We start from the raw sequence: 19,977 nt of genomic DNA on the forward strand, positions 1-19,977 counted from the left end.
GAATACAACCACTGTGCAAACTTTATGTTATTCGTCTGAAGTGTAAACTATAGCAATGTACTTTTCCCAGACACCATTCTTCCTCTTACAGAGCACATTTGCAATAGTTTACATTACATCACTTAATCTTCATCTTGCACAGTCTCACTAAAAACAAGCTTTGTTAGTCTGCAGTCTCACAAAAAAAGAGGTCCATTTGATCCCAAAAAAATGGTCATTTTTGTCTTTTGAGTGCTACTTTACAACAGCTATATCACACATTCAACTTCTGCACTACGCCATGACTAGCCTTACACTCCTGCTCACTTCAGGAAAAGAGAACATGTCAACAAGTTGGAAGCAGCTGCAGCACCACTGTTCTCAGACTTGTCACACTCATGGGCTGTGGGGAGGAAGGAAGCCAGTATAGCACTGACATAAAAGTTGCACTTGATTTTTAATGTATGTAGCCCTCAACTCATACTTGTTCCAATCTCTATTGTGTGCTGCCTTGTTGGAGGCACTGGGAGGATGTTTTGACCCAGACAGTACAAGACAGTATCCACACAATTCACTTGCCTTTAGGCATACCTTTTGAACAACAGTACAAATAAGCCTAACTCAGTCACCATGGTACATGAAGGAAGTGGGCATGGGAATACCTGGAATGGAAACTGGATCAATGATGCCAGTTTCTCTTCAATGATGAGTGCAGGATTTGTAAAATGCCTGACAATAACTGTATATGATTGTGCAGGTAGCCAGGAAGCAATGCACATCTCCAGAATGCAATCTCATATGTTTAGCAAGGAGGTAGGTCAGTCATATTTTTGTCTTTCTTTGATTAATTCTCTTGAGATATTCCATGCTCAGTGGACTGGTGATTTCACTGAACTCGTACTGTAATTCTTTCTTGATTTCACTGAGACTAGCAATGCAATCAGCAAATATTCCCTATTGAGTTCAAGCTGCTTACTTTGCCTTGTTACCTTTAGGATAGCATGGATGATATTTTTCAAAAATCTGATGATATGTCTCCAGGCTCGCACGTCACACCAATTGGAACAGTCACTTGGCTGACACTCCTTATACTGACTTGAGAAACTCTGAAGGATGCCTCATTTGATCACAGGTCTTCAAAAGCTCTATTACACTCTGACTCTAATACTGGAGCTCCTAACTCTTACAAATCGACTACCATTTCTGCCTCAGTCATGCCAGCAGACAAGTCCTTCCTCTCATAGAGGCCTTCAAATGTACTCTTTCCATCTATCCATTCTCTCCTCTGTGCATAACAGTGAAATTCCCATTGCAATCTTAATTTTGACATCCCTACATCTGACTGCACTGAAGGTATACTCTAGAAGAGTGATACCTCTCACCACTGCTGAGTGTAATTTGAGGGCTGTACTGCAGCATGATTTTCCAATGTGTTTTCCAGCTATAAAGTCAACATTTTGGCTATGAATTCATCTTTCTACAAGACAATGCACAAAGACATCACACTGATCTTGTAAAAATTTTTCTCTATGAGGCATGACACAATAGAATGGCCCTTGTATCACAGTCTTAAAATTAAAGTTCTTTCATTCTTATAGCACCAGTGTGGCAAAAACTCCTTTTATAAATTCTGCTCACTTTGAATAGGCACCCAGAGCAACCTATATGGGTTTGTGAGAAAATTGTATGACTTTCAACTATATGAGTAGGAAAGTTTGCTAATACACTACTCATTATCAAAACCATGTTTCATAAACAAATTTTGTAATAAGAGAATTTACAGTTAAGTCAGCAACATTAGTTTGTGGCCAGTAAGATGTGTAGGAGTGGTGAATATATTAGAAGACCATGTAGTAAAGTTTAGACTTGGTGTGCTGTGTTTGCATAAAGGAAGTCATTACCGCAATTTAGAACCGTTTCCCTACTGTATGTGGGATCCAGTCCTCTCCCACAACCAAATGTGAGGGACAAAATGCTAATGGGAAACTGAGAGCCTATGTAAAAATGTAAAAGAAATGTTGGTCTTCAAGTATGGTGTCATGGCTATATGAGGTAACATATATAGTAGAAAGATTGGTTCTTCAAGTATTAATAACCACAATTTTTATACAGCCACATCACTTGTGCATTATTATGATGATAAGAATTCTTACAACATTGATTTGACTGGATCTATGCAGACACTAATTTTTAAATTTATGAAGATATATAATTTTCAAATTTAAATAAGAAAAATTTTTAAAAACCTTTTATGAGCCAGTACCAGAAGATTTGTGCATGCACAAATTAACAATGCACATATCTGTATTACTATTATTACAAAATTTATGCTGTTTTCTTATTGTAGATGGACAAGAGTGACTTTATTTTTATTCTTCAGTATTTTTGGTGTTGTGGGTTTATTACTGTACTTTAAAATCATTTGTACAGGATCTCCATTGTGTGGTATCCTGACAGCCTGGCAATAGATAAATCTTAAAGACAATGGTTATCAATTCACTTTCCCGTTCATTTTGATATTTATTTTATGTGTCATTTAACACTTTTTCTCTCTCCATTCTACAGAGCGTAATGCATCTGCTTTGAGAAGCCACTGCTGGTAACCTCCTGTGGTTAGTCTGATACACTCACAGTCATGTACTTTGTTACAGAACTACTCTGTCTCATTAAAAGTATCTTGACACCTCTGGACACCTATAAGTGTGTATTAATATGGGATATGTCCTACCTTTATGATGGCTTCAACTCAGCTGGGGACACTTTCAATGAGGTGTGTAAATGTCTGTGGACAAACGGGAGCCCACTGTTTCTCAAGAACGGAAACTGGAGAATGTAATAATGTTGGGTACTTGAGTCTGGAGTGGAGTGAACATTCTACCTTCTCCCAAAGGTGTTCTATTGGGTTCAAGCTGGGGCTCTGGACAGGTCAGACCACAAACCATTTCCTCACAGATGCTGCTCTACGACAGGGTGCACTGTCTAGCCGATACAATCACCACCTTCAAACTGTCCCTCTACTGAACACAGTACATGATGCTGTAAAATGTGTTCATACCCCTCAGCATTTATCATTTTCTTAAGAACAATAAGGGAATCATGCCCTAGCCACAGAAAACATTGCAATACTGTAACACAACTTCCTCTGTACCTCATTGTTGGCACTACAGTTGGCGACAGGACATGATCTCTCAGCACTTGCCGAACCCAAACCCTTCCACTGGATTGCCAGAGGGCATAGCATCATTCCTCACTTCAAATAATTTGTCTCCAGTCATCCACCATCCAGTGGCATCGCTTCTTACACTACCTAGCAAGGGAGGGGAAGAAAACCAAAGTGCACTCCGTGTGCATACCGCGGGGAGTCATTCCAGATGTGGAAAGCGTCCTACCAGATGCCATGAAGGGTACAGGGTGCACCCATCTGCAGGTGGTCGCTCATGTTGGCACCAATGATGTGTGTTGCTATGGATCGGAGGAAATCCTCTCTGGCTTCCGGCGGCTATCTGATTTGGTGAAGACTGCCAGTCTCACTAGCGGGATGAAAGCAGAGCTCACCATCTGCAGCATCGTCGATAGGACTGACTGTGGACCTTCGGTACAGAGCCGAGTGGAGGGTCTGAATCAGAGGCTGAGACGGTTCTGCGACCATGTGGGCTGCAGATTCCTCGACTTGCGCCATAGGGTGGTGGGGTTTCGGGTTCCGCTGGATAGGTCAGGAGTCCACTACATGCAACAAGCGGCTACACGGGTAGCAGGGGTTGTGTGGCGTGGGCTGGGCGGTTTTTTAGGTTAGATGGCCTCGGGCAAGTGCAGAAAGGGCAACAGCCTCAACGGGTGCGGGGCAAAGTCAGGACATGCGGGGACCAAGCAGCAATCGGTATTGTACTTGTAAACTGTCGAAGCTGCGTTGGTAAAGTACCGGAACTTCAAGTGCTGATAGAAAGCACCGAAGCTGAAATCGTTATAGGTACAGAAAGCTGGCTGAAGCCAGAGATAAATTCTGCCGAAATTTTTACAAAGGCACAGACGGTGTTTAGAAAGGATAGATTGCATGCAACCGGTGGTGGAGTGTTCGTCGCTGTTAGTAGTAGTTTATCCTGTAGTGAAGTAGAAGTGGATAGTTCCTGTGAATTATTATGGGTGGAGGTTACACTCAACAACCCAGCTAGGTTAATAATTGGCTCCTTTCACCGACCCCCCGACTCAGCAGCATTAGTGGCAGAACAACTGAGAGAAAATTTGGAATACATTTCACATAAATTTTCTCAGCATGTTATGGTCTTAGGTGGAGATTTCAATTTACCAGATATAGACTGGGACACTCAGATGTTTAGGACGGGTGGTAGGGACAGAGCATCGAGTGACATTATACTGAGTGCACTATCCGAAAATTACCTCGAGCAATTAAACAGAGAACCGACTCGTGGAGATAACATCTTGGACCTACTGATAACAAACAGACCCGAACTTTTCGACTCTGTAAGTGCAGAACAGGGAATCAGTGATCATAAGGCCGTTGCAGCATCCCTGAATATGGAAGTTAATAGGAATATAAAAAAAGGGAGGAAGGTTTATCTGTTTAGCAAGAGTAATAGAAGGCAGATTTCAGACTACCTAACAGATCAAAACGAAAATTTCTGTTCCGACACTGACAATGTTGAGTGTTTATGGAAAAAGTTCAAGGCAATCGTAAAATGCGTTTTAGACAGGTACGTGCCGAGTAAAACTGTGAGGGACGGGAAAAACCCACCGTGGTACAACAACAAAGTTAGGAAACTACTGCGAAAGCAAAGAGAGCTTCACTCCAAGTTTAAATGCAGCCAAAACCTCTCAGACAAACAGAAGCTAAACGATGTCAAAGTTAGCGTAAGGAGGGCTATGCGTGAAGCGTTCAGTGAATTCGAAAGTAAAATACTAGGTACCGACTTGACAGAAAATCCTAGGAAGTTCTGGTCTTACGTTAAATCAGTAAGTGGCTCGAAACATCATGTCCAGACACTCCGGGATGATGATGGCATTGAAACAGAGGATGACAAGCGTAAAGCTGAAATACTAAACACCTTTTTCCAAAGCTGTTTCACAGAGGAAGACCGCACTGCAGTTCCTTCTCTAAATCCTCGCACCAACGAAAAAATGGCTGACATCGAAATAAGTGTCCAAGGAATAGAAAAGCAACTGGAATCACTCAACAGAGGAAAGTCCACTGGACCTGACGGGATACCAATTCGATTCTACACAGAGTACGCGAAAGAACTTGCCCCCCTTCTAACAGCCGTGTACCGCAAGTCTCTAGAGGAACAGAAGGTTCCAAATGATTGGAAAAGAGCACAGGTAGTCCCAGTCTTCAAGAAGGGTCGTCGAGCAGATGCGCAAAACTATAGACCTATATCTCTGACGTCGATCTGTTGTAGAATTTTAGAACATGTCTTTTGCTAGAGTATCATGTCGTTTTTGGAAACTCAGAATCTACTATGTAGGAATCAACATGGATTCCGGAAACAGCGATCGTGTGAAACCCAACTCGCTTTATTTGTTCATGAGACCCAGAAAATATTAGATACAGGCTCCCAGGTAGATGCTATTTTTCTTGACTTCCGGAAGGCGTTCGATACAGTTCCGCACTGTCGCCTGATAAACAAAGTAAGAGCCTACGGAATATCAGACCAGCTGTGTGGCTGGATTGAAGAGTTTTTAGCAAACAGAACACAGCATGTTGTTCTCAACGGAGAGACATCTACAGACGTTAAAGTAACCTCTGGCGTGCCACAGGGGAGTGTTATGGGACCATTGCTTTTCACAATATATATAAATGACGTAGTAGATAGTGTCGGAAGTTCCATGCGGCTTTTCGCGGATGATGCTGTAGTATACAGAGAAGTTGCAGCATTAGAAAATTGTAGCGAAATGCAGGAAGATCTGCAGCGGATAGGCACTTGGTGCAGGGAGTGGCAACTGACCCTTAACATAGACAAATGTAATGTATTGCGAATACATAGAAAGAAGGATCCTTTATTGTATGATTATATGATAGCGGAACAAACACTGGTAGCAGTTACTTCTGTAAAATATCTGGGAGTATGCGTGCGGAACGATTTGAAGTGGAATGATCATATAAAATTAATTGTTGGTAAGGCGGGTACCAGGTTGAGATTCATTGGGAGAGTCCTTAGAAAATGTAGTCCATCAACAAAGGAGGTGGCTTACAAAACACTCGTTCGACCTACACTTGAGTATTGCTCATCAGTGTGGGATCAGTACCAGATCGGGTTGACGGAGGAGATAGAGAAGATCCAAAGAAGAGCGGCGCGTTTCGTCACAGGGTTATTTGGTAACCGTGATAGCGTTACGGAGATGTTTAACAAACTCAAGTGGCAGACTCTGCAAGAGAGGCGCTCTGCATCGTGGTGTAGCTTGCTCGCCAGGTTTCGAGAGGGTGCGTTTCTGGATGAGGTATCGAATATATTGCTTCCCCCTACTTATACCTCCCGAGGAGATCACAAATGTAAAATTAGAGAGATTAGAGCGCGCACAGAGGCTTTCAGGCAGTCGTTCTTCCCGCGAACCATACGCGACTGGAACAGGAAAGGGAGGTAATGACAGTGGCACGTAAAGTGCCCTCCGCCACACACCATTGGGTGGCTTGCGGAGTATAAATGTAGATGTAGATGTAGATGTAGATGTAGACCTAAAGCACTGCTTTGCACTGACTACAGAAATGTGTGGCTCATGTGGATCTGCTTGACCATTGCTCCCCATTCTCCCCACAGTCAGTGGGCTAGCTGGACTGCTGGTAGCAATCTGGAACTCGCAAGTCATTCCTTCCACTAATTTTGTGTAATTTTTAAAAACCACCCTCTACATGTTCGACAGACACTGTCTGTCAGAAGGTGAGATATGCCCATTCTCGAATAAGTTGCGTTTGTTCCTTCGCATGTCGATTTCACAATAACTCCATGAGCAGTCGATTTGGGTAGCTTTAGAATGGCTGTAATGTCCCTGATGGATTTGTTACTCAGGTGACATCTGATGAGTAGTCTGCATTCCAAGTCATTGTGCTTTCCTGACTGGTCCGTTCTGCTGTTACTACCTCTTTACTGACAACACAGTATTCCCCAACTTATTTTCTATAAGCAAATCCATCTCAGACAATCAATTCCATATTACTTTTCATCAGATAATGTGTGTACATTAAAGTCTCCAGAATAAAACTTTTACTCTGCTGCAGAGCGTCCACTGATTTGAAACTCCTGACATATTAGAAGTGTGTGCCAGACCATAACACAAACCCAGAATCTTACTTTTCACCAGCAATTCTCTTACCAATGCAAATATCCCAGCAAGACTATGACCCACCCTCATAGCTCTACTTCTACCAGTGCCTCTTTCCTACTTTCCAAATTTCATGATTCTCCTACAAATGAAATGTAATGATCTTATGGCATTGTTGGCCGGGAGACCCCATGCGGAGAAGTTCGGCCGCCGTATTGGAAGTTCTGTTTTTTTAGTTGACGCCACTTTGGCGACTTGTGAGCCAATGATGATGAAATGATGATGAAGGACACACAACACCCAGTCATCACGAGGCAGAGAAAATCCCTGACCCCGCCGGGAATCAAACCCAGGATCCCGTGTGCGGGAAACTAGATTGCTACCGCAAGACCACGAGCTGTGGACATTCTCCTACAGACATTGCCAGACTAGCACACCTAGTACACTACCAAGAAATACCTCAGCCACAACTTACAGCTGTGCCAAGATGTTTTGCTATAGCACACACTTCACTGCAGAATGAAAAATTCATTCTGGAAATAATCCCCCAAATGTCACTTCTCCACAATATCCTTTGTTGCAGGAGTGCTAGTCCTGTTGGGCACACATGAGAACTTCTGTGAAGAGTGGGAGGTAGGAGATAGGTACTGGCAGAAGTAAAGATGTGAGGGCAGATAGTGAGGAGCTATGCCTAGATACCTAGGATGTTAAGAGGATTGCTGGCAAAAGGTAAGGTTCCAGGTTTGAGTCTCGCAAGGAGAGATCCCCAGTGGTGGGACACACTTCTGAAACAATCTATATAGTGACATAGCTTACGGTCCAAGGAGCTATACCCTGCGGTCATTCACCCACATGGGCCCTCGGTTTGTGAGTAATTGAAAAAAAAAAAAATCAGAATTTCCCATAATACTCTTTATAGCTTTAAATACAGCATTAGTTTACAGGCTTGTTGCATAGCTTAATGGTTAATGTAATGACTTTATATGCAAGAGAATGTGGGTTTGAATGTGACCACGTACATAAGAAATGTTTTATTTTTAAATTCTTATTGGAATTATTTGTATAATTATTTTATTTAATTAATTGGTTTGAATGTAATTGTTTTATATTCCTTCATCATATCATATTAATCATCATATGAAATACATAATTTACTCTAATTATTCTTGCTATAAGTCTTTCGTACTTGGAATCATTGGCACGTGTTTCTGATTACGGTTATGTATTAACTTCCATTTTATCACACCATATTTTTGTCCATGTTATTCAATTCATTATTCCAATTTCTCCTTTTGCTTGAATTTCATTTTACTTATGATCCCTGATTTCATTTAAATCATCATACACATTATTTTGTCACTAAATGTCTGTATGACAGTTATCATCAAAAAAGATGTACATTTTGTAACAAAACACACATTCTCGACACCATTGCACCATCAAAACAAATATATTATTTCATCTTTTTTTTTTTTTTCTGACAGATCAGCATTTTCAATGGTTTTGACATTATGGTAGATAAATAAAAATAATTAAATTCAAATGCACAAAGATTCCAAGTGGTAAAGAATGATAGGAAGAAACAATAAGAGGAACTGAAGAAGTTAATACACTGATTAAAATGACGTGACAAAGAAATACAAATAAATATATTACATGTAAATTAACTAACAAAAATAGTGATCAGTCATTTCAATAAAGATTTAAAAATAGAAGAAAAGTTTCAATTATCCTGACAATATCAGAACCCACATCATTTTGCATGTGAGGTCAGTACCTTCATCACTGTGCTATGTGACCACTCTCTAAATTAACACTATATTTGAAGTATCACACAAAATTCCAAAATGTTTTTGTTGGTTCCTCACAAATGAGGGCTTGCAAGGATGAATGGCTGCAAGGCATGATTCCTTGCACCTTACCCTACATCACTGTCCAGACTGCATCAAAAAGTCAATCCCCCTATTGGGACCTCTCCTTGTCAGTCTGCCACAGTTTTAATCCACCATGAAAGAAACATTGAAGTATTTCATGTGCTACAATTATCTGACATGAACCCAACTGAGCATGCTTGGGACTATTTGAACTCACAGTGTACCACAGAAGGGACTGTCCTCACACACTGGATGACCACTGGAGAGCAGCTGAAAAAAGACTACGCAGACCATGGGAAACCAAACATGCTGCTGTACAGAGGGTGGTAAAATATGGTACTGAAATACGGACAGGGAAAAATATGATGTAGCTGTAAAAGATCTCAGACTATCAGACCATCTCTGCCAAATAACAACAGTAAAATCAGGCATCAAATCATTCCCTAAACTACAAGCCTACAAACGACATCTATCAGAAATCAAAATAAAAGATTTTTCAAAAGAGCTAGAAAAACAAAGCTGGGATGAAGTGTATAAGGCAACCAATGTAAATATGAAATTCTCTAAATTCTCCACATTATTTAAATTGAACTTTGAAAAGGCATTTCCAAAAGTATGCATGTCTGTATCAACATTTCACAAAAACAGATGGATAGCAGCAGGTACTAAGAAGTCCTCCCAAACAGTTAAACACTTCAGTTCAATGAAAAAGATTTGCAATGATCCAGAATTCTTAAATTTCTATCATAGATACAAAAAGATCTATAGGAAGGTGCTCATTGCTGCAAAAACATCATTTGATGACAAAATAATAGGTAACGAAGAGAATAAAAGCAAAGCAGTCTGCGATGTTATAAAAAAAGGAAATGGGGAGAGGCAAACAAACACAGAATAACATACTGCTAAGGGAGGGGCATAAGGTAATAAATGATCCACAACACTTAGCAAGCTACGTAAACGAGCATTTTTCAAGATTTTCAGAGAAGTTACAGCAAAAATTCTCCTAAACAAACATAACACCAGTAAATAATGTTGCACAAAATACAATGATGTTACTTCCAACCACAGAGAATGAAGTCAATAAAACTGTTCCAAAACTAAAAAATAAAAAGTCAGTAGTCTTAGATGAAGTACTAATGTGTGTACTGAAACAATGCACAGGGATTATACAAGGCACCTTAACAAATATAATAAATGAATCCTTCACATCAGGGACATTTCCAGAGCAGTTAAAACAGGCAAGAGTTGTACCTTTGCTTAAGAAAGGTAAAGCAGAAGACAGAAAATTACCAGCCCAATTCCCTGCTGTCAGCATTCTCGAAACTAATAGAAGCAATTATAAAAAGACAGGTTAATGAATTACCTGAATAAATACTAGCTTTTAAACAAATCACAGTTTGATTTCCGAAGAGGCAAAAATACGGAGTCAGCCATAGTAAAATTCACAAAAGTTGTACTTGATGCTCTTGATAAAGATGAGTGTGCCACAGTCATATTTTTGGATCTTTCTAAGACATTTGATACAGTCAACCACAAGATTCTATTAAATAAATTAGGAGCATTAGGAATAAGAGGGGTAGCTAATAACTGGTTTCGAGCGTACCTAACAGATAGGGTACAAAGAGTAGAGATAACGCATACTTCAAATAGATCTAAACATTTATTAAAACACTTATCAGAATCAAAATACATTAATATAGGGGTTCCACAAGGTAGCATATTAGGACAAATACTGTTCCTGATAAACATCAATGACTTTCCAAGTAGTGTTACTCATGGTGAAAAAATTATCTTCGCTGATGACAGCAGTATTATGGTCAGTGAGAAAACAAGAGAGCTCCTTGCCGAGAAAGCAAATATAACTCTCAAGGAAGTTTATCAATGGTCATGTAGATGGCACCTCTATAGACTGTGTAACAAATGCAAAATTTCTAGGAATGAATATTTATTCTCAATTGAATTGGTGTGAACACACAAAGGTACTTGCAAACAGAATGACATCAGCAGGTTATGCCCTTAGACTCCTATCATCAGTGTGTAACATGCAGTGTCTTTTGATTACATATTGTTCATATGTACACTCAATTCTTAGCAATGGCATTCTTTTTTGGGGAACAAATGCACAAAATATGAACACAATTTTTCAAACTCCAGAAAAGAGCTATAAGAATAATAACCAAAAATACTAGTCAAGCTCATTGTAAATATCTGTTCAAAACATTGGGGATTTTAACTGCTCTGTGTGAATACATTTACCAGTCAGTTGTACACATAAAAAATAGCACTGGTAATTACTGCACGAACAGCTCTGTCCATGACCATGCAACAAGAGATAGACTCAGCTTACATTTACCACAAAAAAGAAACATAAAACTCAAAACAACATTTTCTACCAAGGAATAAAACTGTACAATAAATTACCAAAAGACATTAAAGAAATCGAAAAGGCAGCTGAAACGTACCTGTTATGCAATACATTTTATACATTGAAGGATTACTTAGATAAAACAGAGTAGGGGTTTGATAAAAAAAAATTATACAAATAAATAATAATGGTAATAATAATAATAATAATTATTATTATTATTATATTTATGATTATAAAACATCCAACATTCCACATAACACATTCACTAAGTTTTTTTTCCTTTCTAGAAATACTTACCTCCAAGCTATGCATAACACAATACTAACACCTGTTCCTCTTTCTGAGCTCGACATCTCACTCATTATGGAGGGATGCTGACTCAGTTTTTCAGGATAGCAAATGGGAAGTTGTGGTACAGAAAATGGTCCAGAGATCACCAGTGTGTGTGTGTGTGTGTGTGTGTGTGTGTGTGTGTGTGTGTGTGTGTAGTGAGTGAAGTGTTATGAAACAATGTGTGAATAGTATGTGCAGTGACTGATAGTGAGATATGAGTGAGCAATGTGGCATTACATTATTTAATAAGTTACTTGTAAAAAAAAGTATTGTATACCAGAAGTAAAGCCAATGATCGTCTCTAATTAGAAGTCTGTAAATATATGTGTATGTGAATTAGCTTATTTTAAATTGATCTAAACTTGTAAATACTATGTCCTATATCCTTGTAAAAAGAGATCTACTGATGAATAAAGCTGCTACTACTACAACTACTACTGCTACTACTACTGAGCAATACATCCTGATTTCACAATATATAGTTTTAATAGAGACCACTTATTTTGGTTCCTATTCTGTTGTAAATTTCATCGTTTAGTTACCTTTCCCTGCTGCCCCCAAATCTAAGCCCATATGTATTCACAGATATGCAGTTTATGAGGAATATCCCTTTTACGTGGTAGATCCACATTGGAAGATCACATAATCTTCTGTGGGAGGACCTAGCTTATAGGTTACCCCCCCCCCCCCCCCCCCTCCCCTCTGATTTGAGAACTACTCGGTATCACTATCTGACAGTTCCAGAATGTGGCTTCACTGTATCCTGAATTCTAATTCTCTGATTGAAATGTTAAGAAACTTTGCAGCCACAGTAGGTGAATTTATAGGCTCAGACAATTTTCTGCAGATCTAGGTTCATTTGCTTGCCATTAAGAGAGCAGATTTAGCACAAAGCCTCACCTGCATATCCTATCTGTACAGCAAGTCTTGTCAGTTTGGCCTGCAGTACAGACTTCTGTTTCTTCGACGTCAATGGACGTCCTTCTTCTTGAGAGCCTGTGTAACCTCGGAACCTGCCCATTGTTGAAACTGATGCTGATGGAACATCTTTACCAGATTCTGCATACAGAGAAACAAAATAACAATTTTGATCACGTTTTATAAGAAACATAATTACTGACTAACAATTTTAGAAAACAGTGATATGTATAATATTATTTTTAAAACAGTCTTGATCACAAAAAAAATACTTATTAAAATGGTAAATGGTTTCAATCAATTATGATCACCTTCACACCATTCTCTGAAAAACCTGTAACATTACAACTTAGACATACACAGAAATAATTTAAATTAAAAATTAAGACCATTAAAATCAAAGAAAATTAATGAAACGATTTATATCCTAGGATGGTAAGCAGACATAGTGGGCAGAGTGCAAAACATATGTGCAAAGACACAAATGTTGACAGCAGAATAGTGTGAACACACAATGGTTACATAGGAGGAACGCTGCCCAACGCATGCTGCATGAAATCATTAGAAACCAGTGAGAAGAAGTGTAAGATAAAAATGTATCAAAAATATTAGAAGTATAAATCTGAGTATCAAAACATAGAAATAATACATTTAATTACATCAGCATTAACTACTATGAGCAGTTGTTAATCCGTAAACTGATGATAAAAAGTAGGTACAGAATCCAATAATAACCAGCTATGGGAACAAAAGCTGCCCTCAGTGGCCAGAATATTAAAGTACAAAACAAACTGTAGGAACACTGTCACAGTAAAGATGATTAAAATTGATGCCACTGGTTGTCACAGAGATGGCATAATGGGCATTGACATAGTATGTCCCTGGGGAAGCACAGGTGAAACAAAGATGTAATGGCAAAATGGCAACAGGCAGACACTGTCAGTCACTATAGAGATGACATTTCAGTGAAGCACTTATGTGTTGAAAAACAGACACAATCAGTTGCCATAGAGGTGTATACATTCAATGAGCCACCAGGAATCGATGAACAAAAGAGTCACACATCCAGCACGCATCTGTGGTAATCCAGATGTCATGTATACTAATGGTAACAAGAAGACACCACTGGGCATAATGGAGATGAGAATGTCAGTAAACAATACAAAGTATGCAGATTGAAAAGTAATTGGCCTAGAACTTGACCACTGAAAATATATACAATGGCCAGAATGACCACTAAAGAAAATAAATATAATTTAAGGCAGCATGTACACTATATGGATCATGTAGCCCAAGCATATAATGAGATTAAAAACAATATTATATTTTTAGTAAATGGTTTTTAATGTCATTTTATTTATTCATGCTTTCAGCACCCAACTGCGTCTCTACAAAAAAATGGTTCAAATGGCTCTGAGCACTATGGGACTTAGCATCTGAGGTCGTCAGTCCCCTAGAACTTAGAACTACTTAAACCTAACCAACCTAAGGACATCACACACATCCATGCCCAAGGTAGGAATCAAACCTGTGACCATAGTGGTCATGTGGTTCCAGACTGTAGCACCTAGAACCACTCGGCCACCCTGGCTGGCGCGTCTCTACACATACAGTTCGTGCTCCACCTGCTGCCTCCGCTTACCACCTTAAGGTATACATCTTTTCATTAATTTTGTTTTATTTTATTGGTCTTACTTCTTAACTTACATTGTTTCTGTATACCTCCAAGTTGTAACACTATTTGTATTTGAGAGATTGCTCTGAAGATGACTGTAATCGACTGAAACCAGTAAGACGGATCATCATCAACAGTGTCGCATACCCTCACTTTATGAGACACAGCGGAGAAGATTGGCATTTAAACCAGGGCACTGGCACAACGTCTGGTGATCAGGAACTTTATGCCAGCCAAATACTGGCAGTGAAATTTTTTTCCACCATCAGAATTCGAACTGGCATACCCCTGGGTTGAGCACCACCACACAAGTGTGCGTTTGTATCATCAACCATGGATCCTGGTTATGTTCGTGAAATTTCAAACAAAATTGAAAGACAGCCCTTTTGATGAACCAGAGGTCTCATGTTTACTTGATTATGTAGTAAGTATTATTAAGCAATTTCAAGAATGGCTACGCAACAGAATAGTAGTACTATTCTTTTAGGATCTGTAGGGTTTGAGAAATACATTTTATTTGTGAACAGACTAGACTGCTTCCACAGTTCAAATTTCTGACTCCTATGTCACAAGAAACAACTACAGAGTGTAGTATGGATCATTCCAGTTCTTTTATTATTCTTTCTAAGAGCTCACTATTTATTGTGACTTTGAAGGCCATAACAGTGGGTGATTAGACTAAGCTGTTCACCCTTAATATTTCCAGAACCATTTAAGACATTGTAATTCCATTTTCACTCAGACAAACTATGAGAGTCCTCACTAAACAGAGAGTCCTCACTAAACAGTATATGTGTCTTTTTGAAGCTGTATTAATTACACTTTTCCTTTTCCAGATGGAACAGCAGCAATTTCTTCTTCTAGTATTATAGTTCTAAAAGAGATGAATTCAACATAATTTTTCTCTTCAAAATGCAGTTACTAGCTTCAGATAATTACAATGTTTGAGTCATTCCAGGTCAAGTGGACCATGGGTTCCTAATTGACCAAATTGAATGGAACTTTGTGGGAAAGTTCCACCATGTCTTGGATGGGTATATATGAGGGTGTGCTGAAAAGTAATGTCTCCATATTTTTTATGTGAAAACTCTTAAAGGTTTTTAAACAACACAAATGTTATTAACATTCTAAATCTTTATTCTTTATGTCTACTATTTGCAGCTGTCTGTCGCTACAGGCCTCCGAGTTGCACCGTGTAACCTGATGCTGTGTAACGTAACTATGTCAGAGTGTGAGAAACAGTGTGCTGTAATAGAGTATGAGATTCAAAGAGTTTTTCCACACATAAAGCACCCTTTACTTCATTATGATACTGCCAGACTACACACAAGCACTGTGACATCTGCAACAATCAAACACTTTGTGATCACTGTCATCAATCATCCTCCATATAATCCTGATGTTGTCCCATCCAACTTTTATCTGTTTACAAAACTTAAAGAAAACCTTTGATGGCTTCACTTTAATAGTGATGAAGTGGTGCAAGCAGAGGTGAGATTGTGGCTCTATCAACAAAGTCAAACATCCTACAGTGATGGTATCAACAAACCAGCCTCTTGAGAGAAATGTGTTCACCACCAGGGTGACTATGTTGAGAAATAAATATGCAGACATGAGAAAAAAAGATGTGGAATGTTAACAAAGATTGTTTTATTTGAAAATTTTCAAGTTTTCATATAAAAAGTTGTAGGCATTATTTTTCAGCACACTCTGAATCAAAGTTTCAGCACAATATCTCCTTTGACTCCACTTTGACAGCCTTTGGTAGGTAGGACTCCCAAGCAAGGCAAAGTGCCAACTTTGGATACCTTTTTATGAGAGGTAATCTTAACTTACAAGCCCCTGATTTTGTATAATTCTAGAACTTTTTGTGATGAACAGGAATATATTACTGATTAAATTTTTAAGTACGGTACCCCTGGTGATAGCTGTACTTTTTCAAAAACGCCATAAAATTCATTGTAAAACTTGGAAAGCATATCTTTAACCAACCATAAACCATAATTATATGGACAGATTCCGCCGAGACTTGGTGAATAACACACTGACATGCTGACTTCTTGTGCATTTGTACGATAGCTTGTGTCCTCCTCTATCAAAACACCATACTGGCTAAAAGTAAGTCACACTTTTTATACAAATTACATCCTTGAAAAGTTAGAGTGCAGCTTATATCTGCTACATTGTCTTTTTGCAAACAACTACTGTAGAAAAATTAAGCTCACATGGAACACTACAAATAGCAACCATAGCTAAAACTGGTGACAAGGCATTTCATTACACAACAATGCAAACTTTTACCAGAGTTATATTGATGCTAACATTTTATAGGTCTACCAGTACTGTTTTGATAGCTTATAATGCTGTTTCAGATGGATACTGGTAAGGGAGCCTGGTTTATGATGATATGAATGACCATTTGGAGTGAAAAGCATCATCAAGCCAAGGAATTGGGCTGCTTCAGAAAAAAATGGAAGAAGGCAGTCTCAAGGAGAAAATAATTCAGGGGACTGAAATGTGCCATGTATCTGGAACTTGAAGCTAAGGTTCTTTCCTATGTGCAATATAAGAGAAAATATGAGACATATATCAAATGAGAAACTATTCAACTAAAGGCCTCAGATATTGCAAAAGTCTTACACATGTGACAACTAGAATTTTGTGTGTGTATTGCTAGGTGTTGTCGATTTATGTGGAGAAATAGTGTTGCTCTCCAACTAAGTATTACATTAGCATAGAGAATGCCAGCAGATTTGAAGAAAAAGCTGGTCAGCTTCCAGCATTATGTCATCCTGCTGCTAAAGTGCCATTCCTACCTTTTTCATCAGACTGGAAACAATGAAAAGATGTCAGTATTTTCTGACATGCCAAGCACTATGACAGCAGATGTGAAAGGGGCAAAAAGTATCTCATTAAAAGGAACTGAGAATGAAAAAAAAAAAAAAAAAATAGAATAACTGTGATGTTAGCTATTACAGCTGAAGGGGGAAAGTTATCACCTTATGTCATTCTGAACAGGAAACCTAAGCCAAAAGAAAACTTTCCTATGGGCTTAGTGATTCACTGACAAGAAAAGGGTGGATGACAGCACAACTGATGTTTGATTGGTTGTGTACTGTTTGTAATTGCAGACCTGTGGCACTGCTTGATAAGAGAGCTGTGCTAGTTTGGGATGCTTTTAAGGTACATCTAACTGCTGAAGTGAAAGTTAAACTTGCAGCACAAAAGACAGATCTTGTTGTGGAGGAATTGATTGAAAACTACAGGTATTACAATTAGATGTGGTCATAAACAAACCATTCAATGACAACCTCTGAAAAAATGTGTTCAGATTGGCTCCTGGAAGAAGACCACGTCCTTACACTGTCTGGTAGGACTAAGAAGCCACCAGTCATCCTTTTGTGTAAGTGGATTCTTCCTTCATAGTCCTCAATATAATCAGAGTCCATCATCAAATTATTGAAGAAATGCTACATATCAAATGTTCTGGATGCCAGTAAGGATGATGTATTGTGGAAAGAGAATGAACAAAATGATATGAGTGTTAGTGATGAAGTTAATACCGGTCCTGATAGAGATAATTAAGACAAAATACTGGGTGATCAAAAAGTCAGTATAAATTTGAAAACTGAATAAATCTCGGAATAATGTAGATAGAGAGGTACAAATTGACACACATGCTTGGAATGACATAGGGTTTCATTAGAACAAAAAAAAAAAAAGTTCAAAAAATGTCTGACACATGGCACTTCATCTGAACAGAATAGCAATAATTAGCATAACAAAGTAAGACAAAGCAAAGATGATGTTCTTTACACAAAATGCTTAATATGTCCACCATTATTCCTCAACAATAGCTGTAGTCAAGGAATAATGTTGTGAACAGCACTGTAAAGCATGTCCGGAGTTATGGTGAGGCATTGGTGTCGGATGTTGTCTTTCAGCATCCCTAGAGATGTCGGTCAATCACGATACACTTGCGACTTCAGGTAACCCCAAAGCCAATAATCGCACAGACTGAGGTATGGGGACCTGGGAGGCCAAGCATGATGAAAGTGGCAGCTGAGCACACGATCATCACCAAACGACACGCACAAGAGATCTTTCACGCATCTAGCAGTATGGGGTGGATCGCCATCCTGAATAAATATCGTACATTCCAGCAGGTGTTTATCAGCCAGGCTGGGGATGATGCGATTCTGTAACATATCGGCGTACCTCTCACCTGTCACGGTAGCAGTTACAAAACCGGAATCACACATTTCCTCGAAGAAAAAAGGCCCAATAACGGTAGATGTAGTAAATCCAACCCATACCATGATGTTCTCATCGAGCAATGGAGTTTCCACAATAGTTCTAGGATTTTTGGTAGCTTAAATTCTGCAGTTGTGGGCATTGACAGACCGTCGGAATGTGAAAGAAGCTTCGTCAGTCCACAACACGCTACTCAACCAATCTTTTAAAATGCCCACACCGCAGATGCCCTCCACTTCACTAAATTGCCAGGTAACAGTTCATAATGCTGATGGATTTTGTACAGATAACATTGGAGGGTACGCCTAAGTGCCAACCAAACAGTAGTGTCTGGAATGCTGGTGCGATATGAGACTGTACGACCACTGACCTCCCCATGCATAGACGAACCCGATACAGTCTCCATTTCTTCCTGGACTGTCTCAGCAGCATTATGCCTTGTGATTGGTCGGCCACTACGGGGTCTATCATCTAAACAACCTGTGGCTTTGAACTTTGAAATCATTCTCGCCACAGCTGCATTTGTCAATGGACCTTTACCCATTTGAATCCCCTTCCTATGGCGATAGGATCGTAACGCTGAACTAGCACATTCCTCATTCTGATAATACAGCTTCACTAAAAGTGCCTTTTCAGGTAACGTCAACATGCTGTGACTGCTGATGCATCTGATTCTCTCTCTCATTACAGCTCCTTTTATACACGATTGTCATGCACAGTCACTGACATTTTGCTGTCCAGCGCCATCTGTCGCACATTTTGTGAAGTATTTTAAACATAGCTGCGCAACAGCAACGGTTCCACGTAATAAGACTAAAAACAGCTGACCAGTTGCAATGGATAAAGAAATCTTTACCTAGGTTTCAACAGATTTAAATCTGTCTTCAGAAGAAGACAGATTTAAATCTGTTGAAACCTAGGTAAAGATTTCTTTATCCATTGCAACTGGTTGGCTGTTTTTAGTCTTATTACATTTTGTGAACTTAGTTTTTTTTCCTAATAAAACCCCATGTCATTCTAAGCACGTGTGTCAATTTTTACCTCTCTATCTACATTATTCTGTGGTTTATTAAGTTTTCAAATTTATACTGACTTTTTGATCACCCGGTATGTTGCCAATGTGTTGTATCAAATGTTTACAGAACATACCTACACCTTACATGTAAATACAAATGCATTTTCGGTAATTTTCTCCTTGCAATCAGTGTGCAGCTTATTTTTCCACAAAATATTTTTTCTTTTTCATTTATTCTTTGAAATTTAGGTGCATGGTTTATATGCAGTGGCATCTTATTTTTGAGTAATAC

General features: G+C 39.0%; 1 protein-coding gene across 1 annotated transcript in view; it reads right to left on the minus strand.

Annotated features, from left to right (window-relative positions):
* LOC126108776 (plasma membrane calcium-transporting ATPase 2-like) overlaps window positions 1-19,977 on the minus strand; it is a 532,870-nt gene that overhangs the window by 358,949 nt on the left and 153,944 nt on the right. Inside the window, exon 7 of the mRNA XM_049914127.1 lies at window positions 12,724-12,882. Coding sequence (XP_049770084.1) covers window positions 12,724-12,882 — 159 coding nt within the window. The remainder of the gene's footprint in view (window positions 1-12,723; window positions 12,883-19,977) is intronic.

Source organism: Schistocerca cancellata, chromosome 11, assembly GCF_023864275.1.
Source record: "Schistocerca cancellata isolate TAMUIC-IGC-003103 chromosome 11, iqSchCanc2.1, whole genome shotgun sequence".
Classification (NCBI taxonomy): Eukaryota; Metazoa; Arthropoda; class Insecta; order Orthoptera; family Acrididae; genus Schistocerca; species Schistocerca cancellata.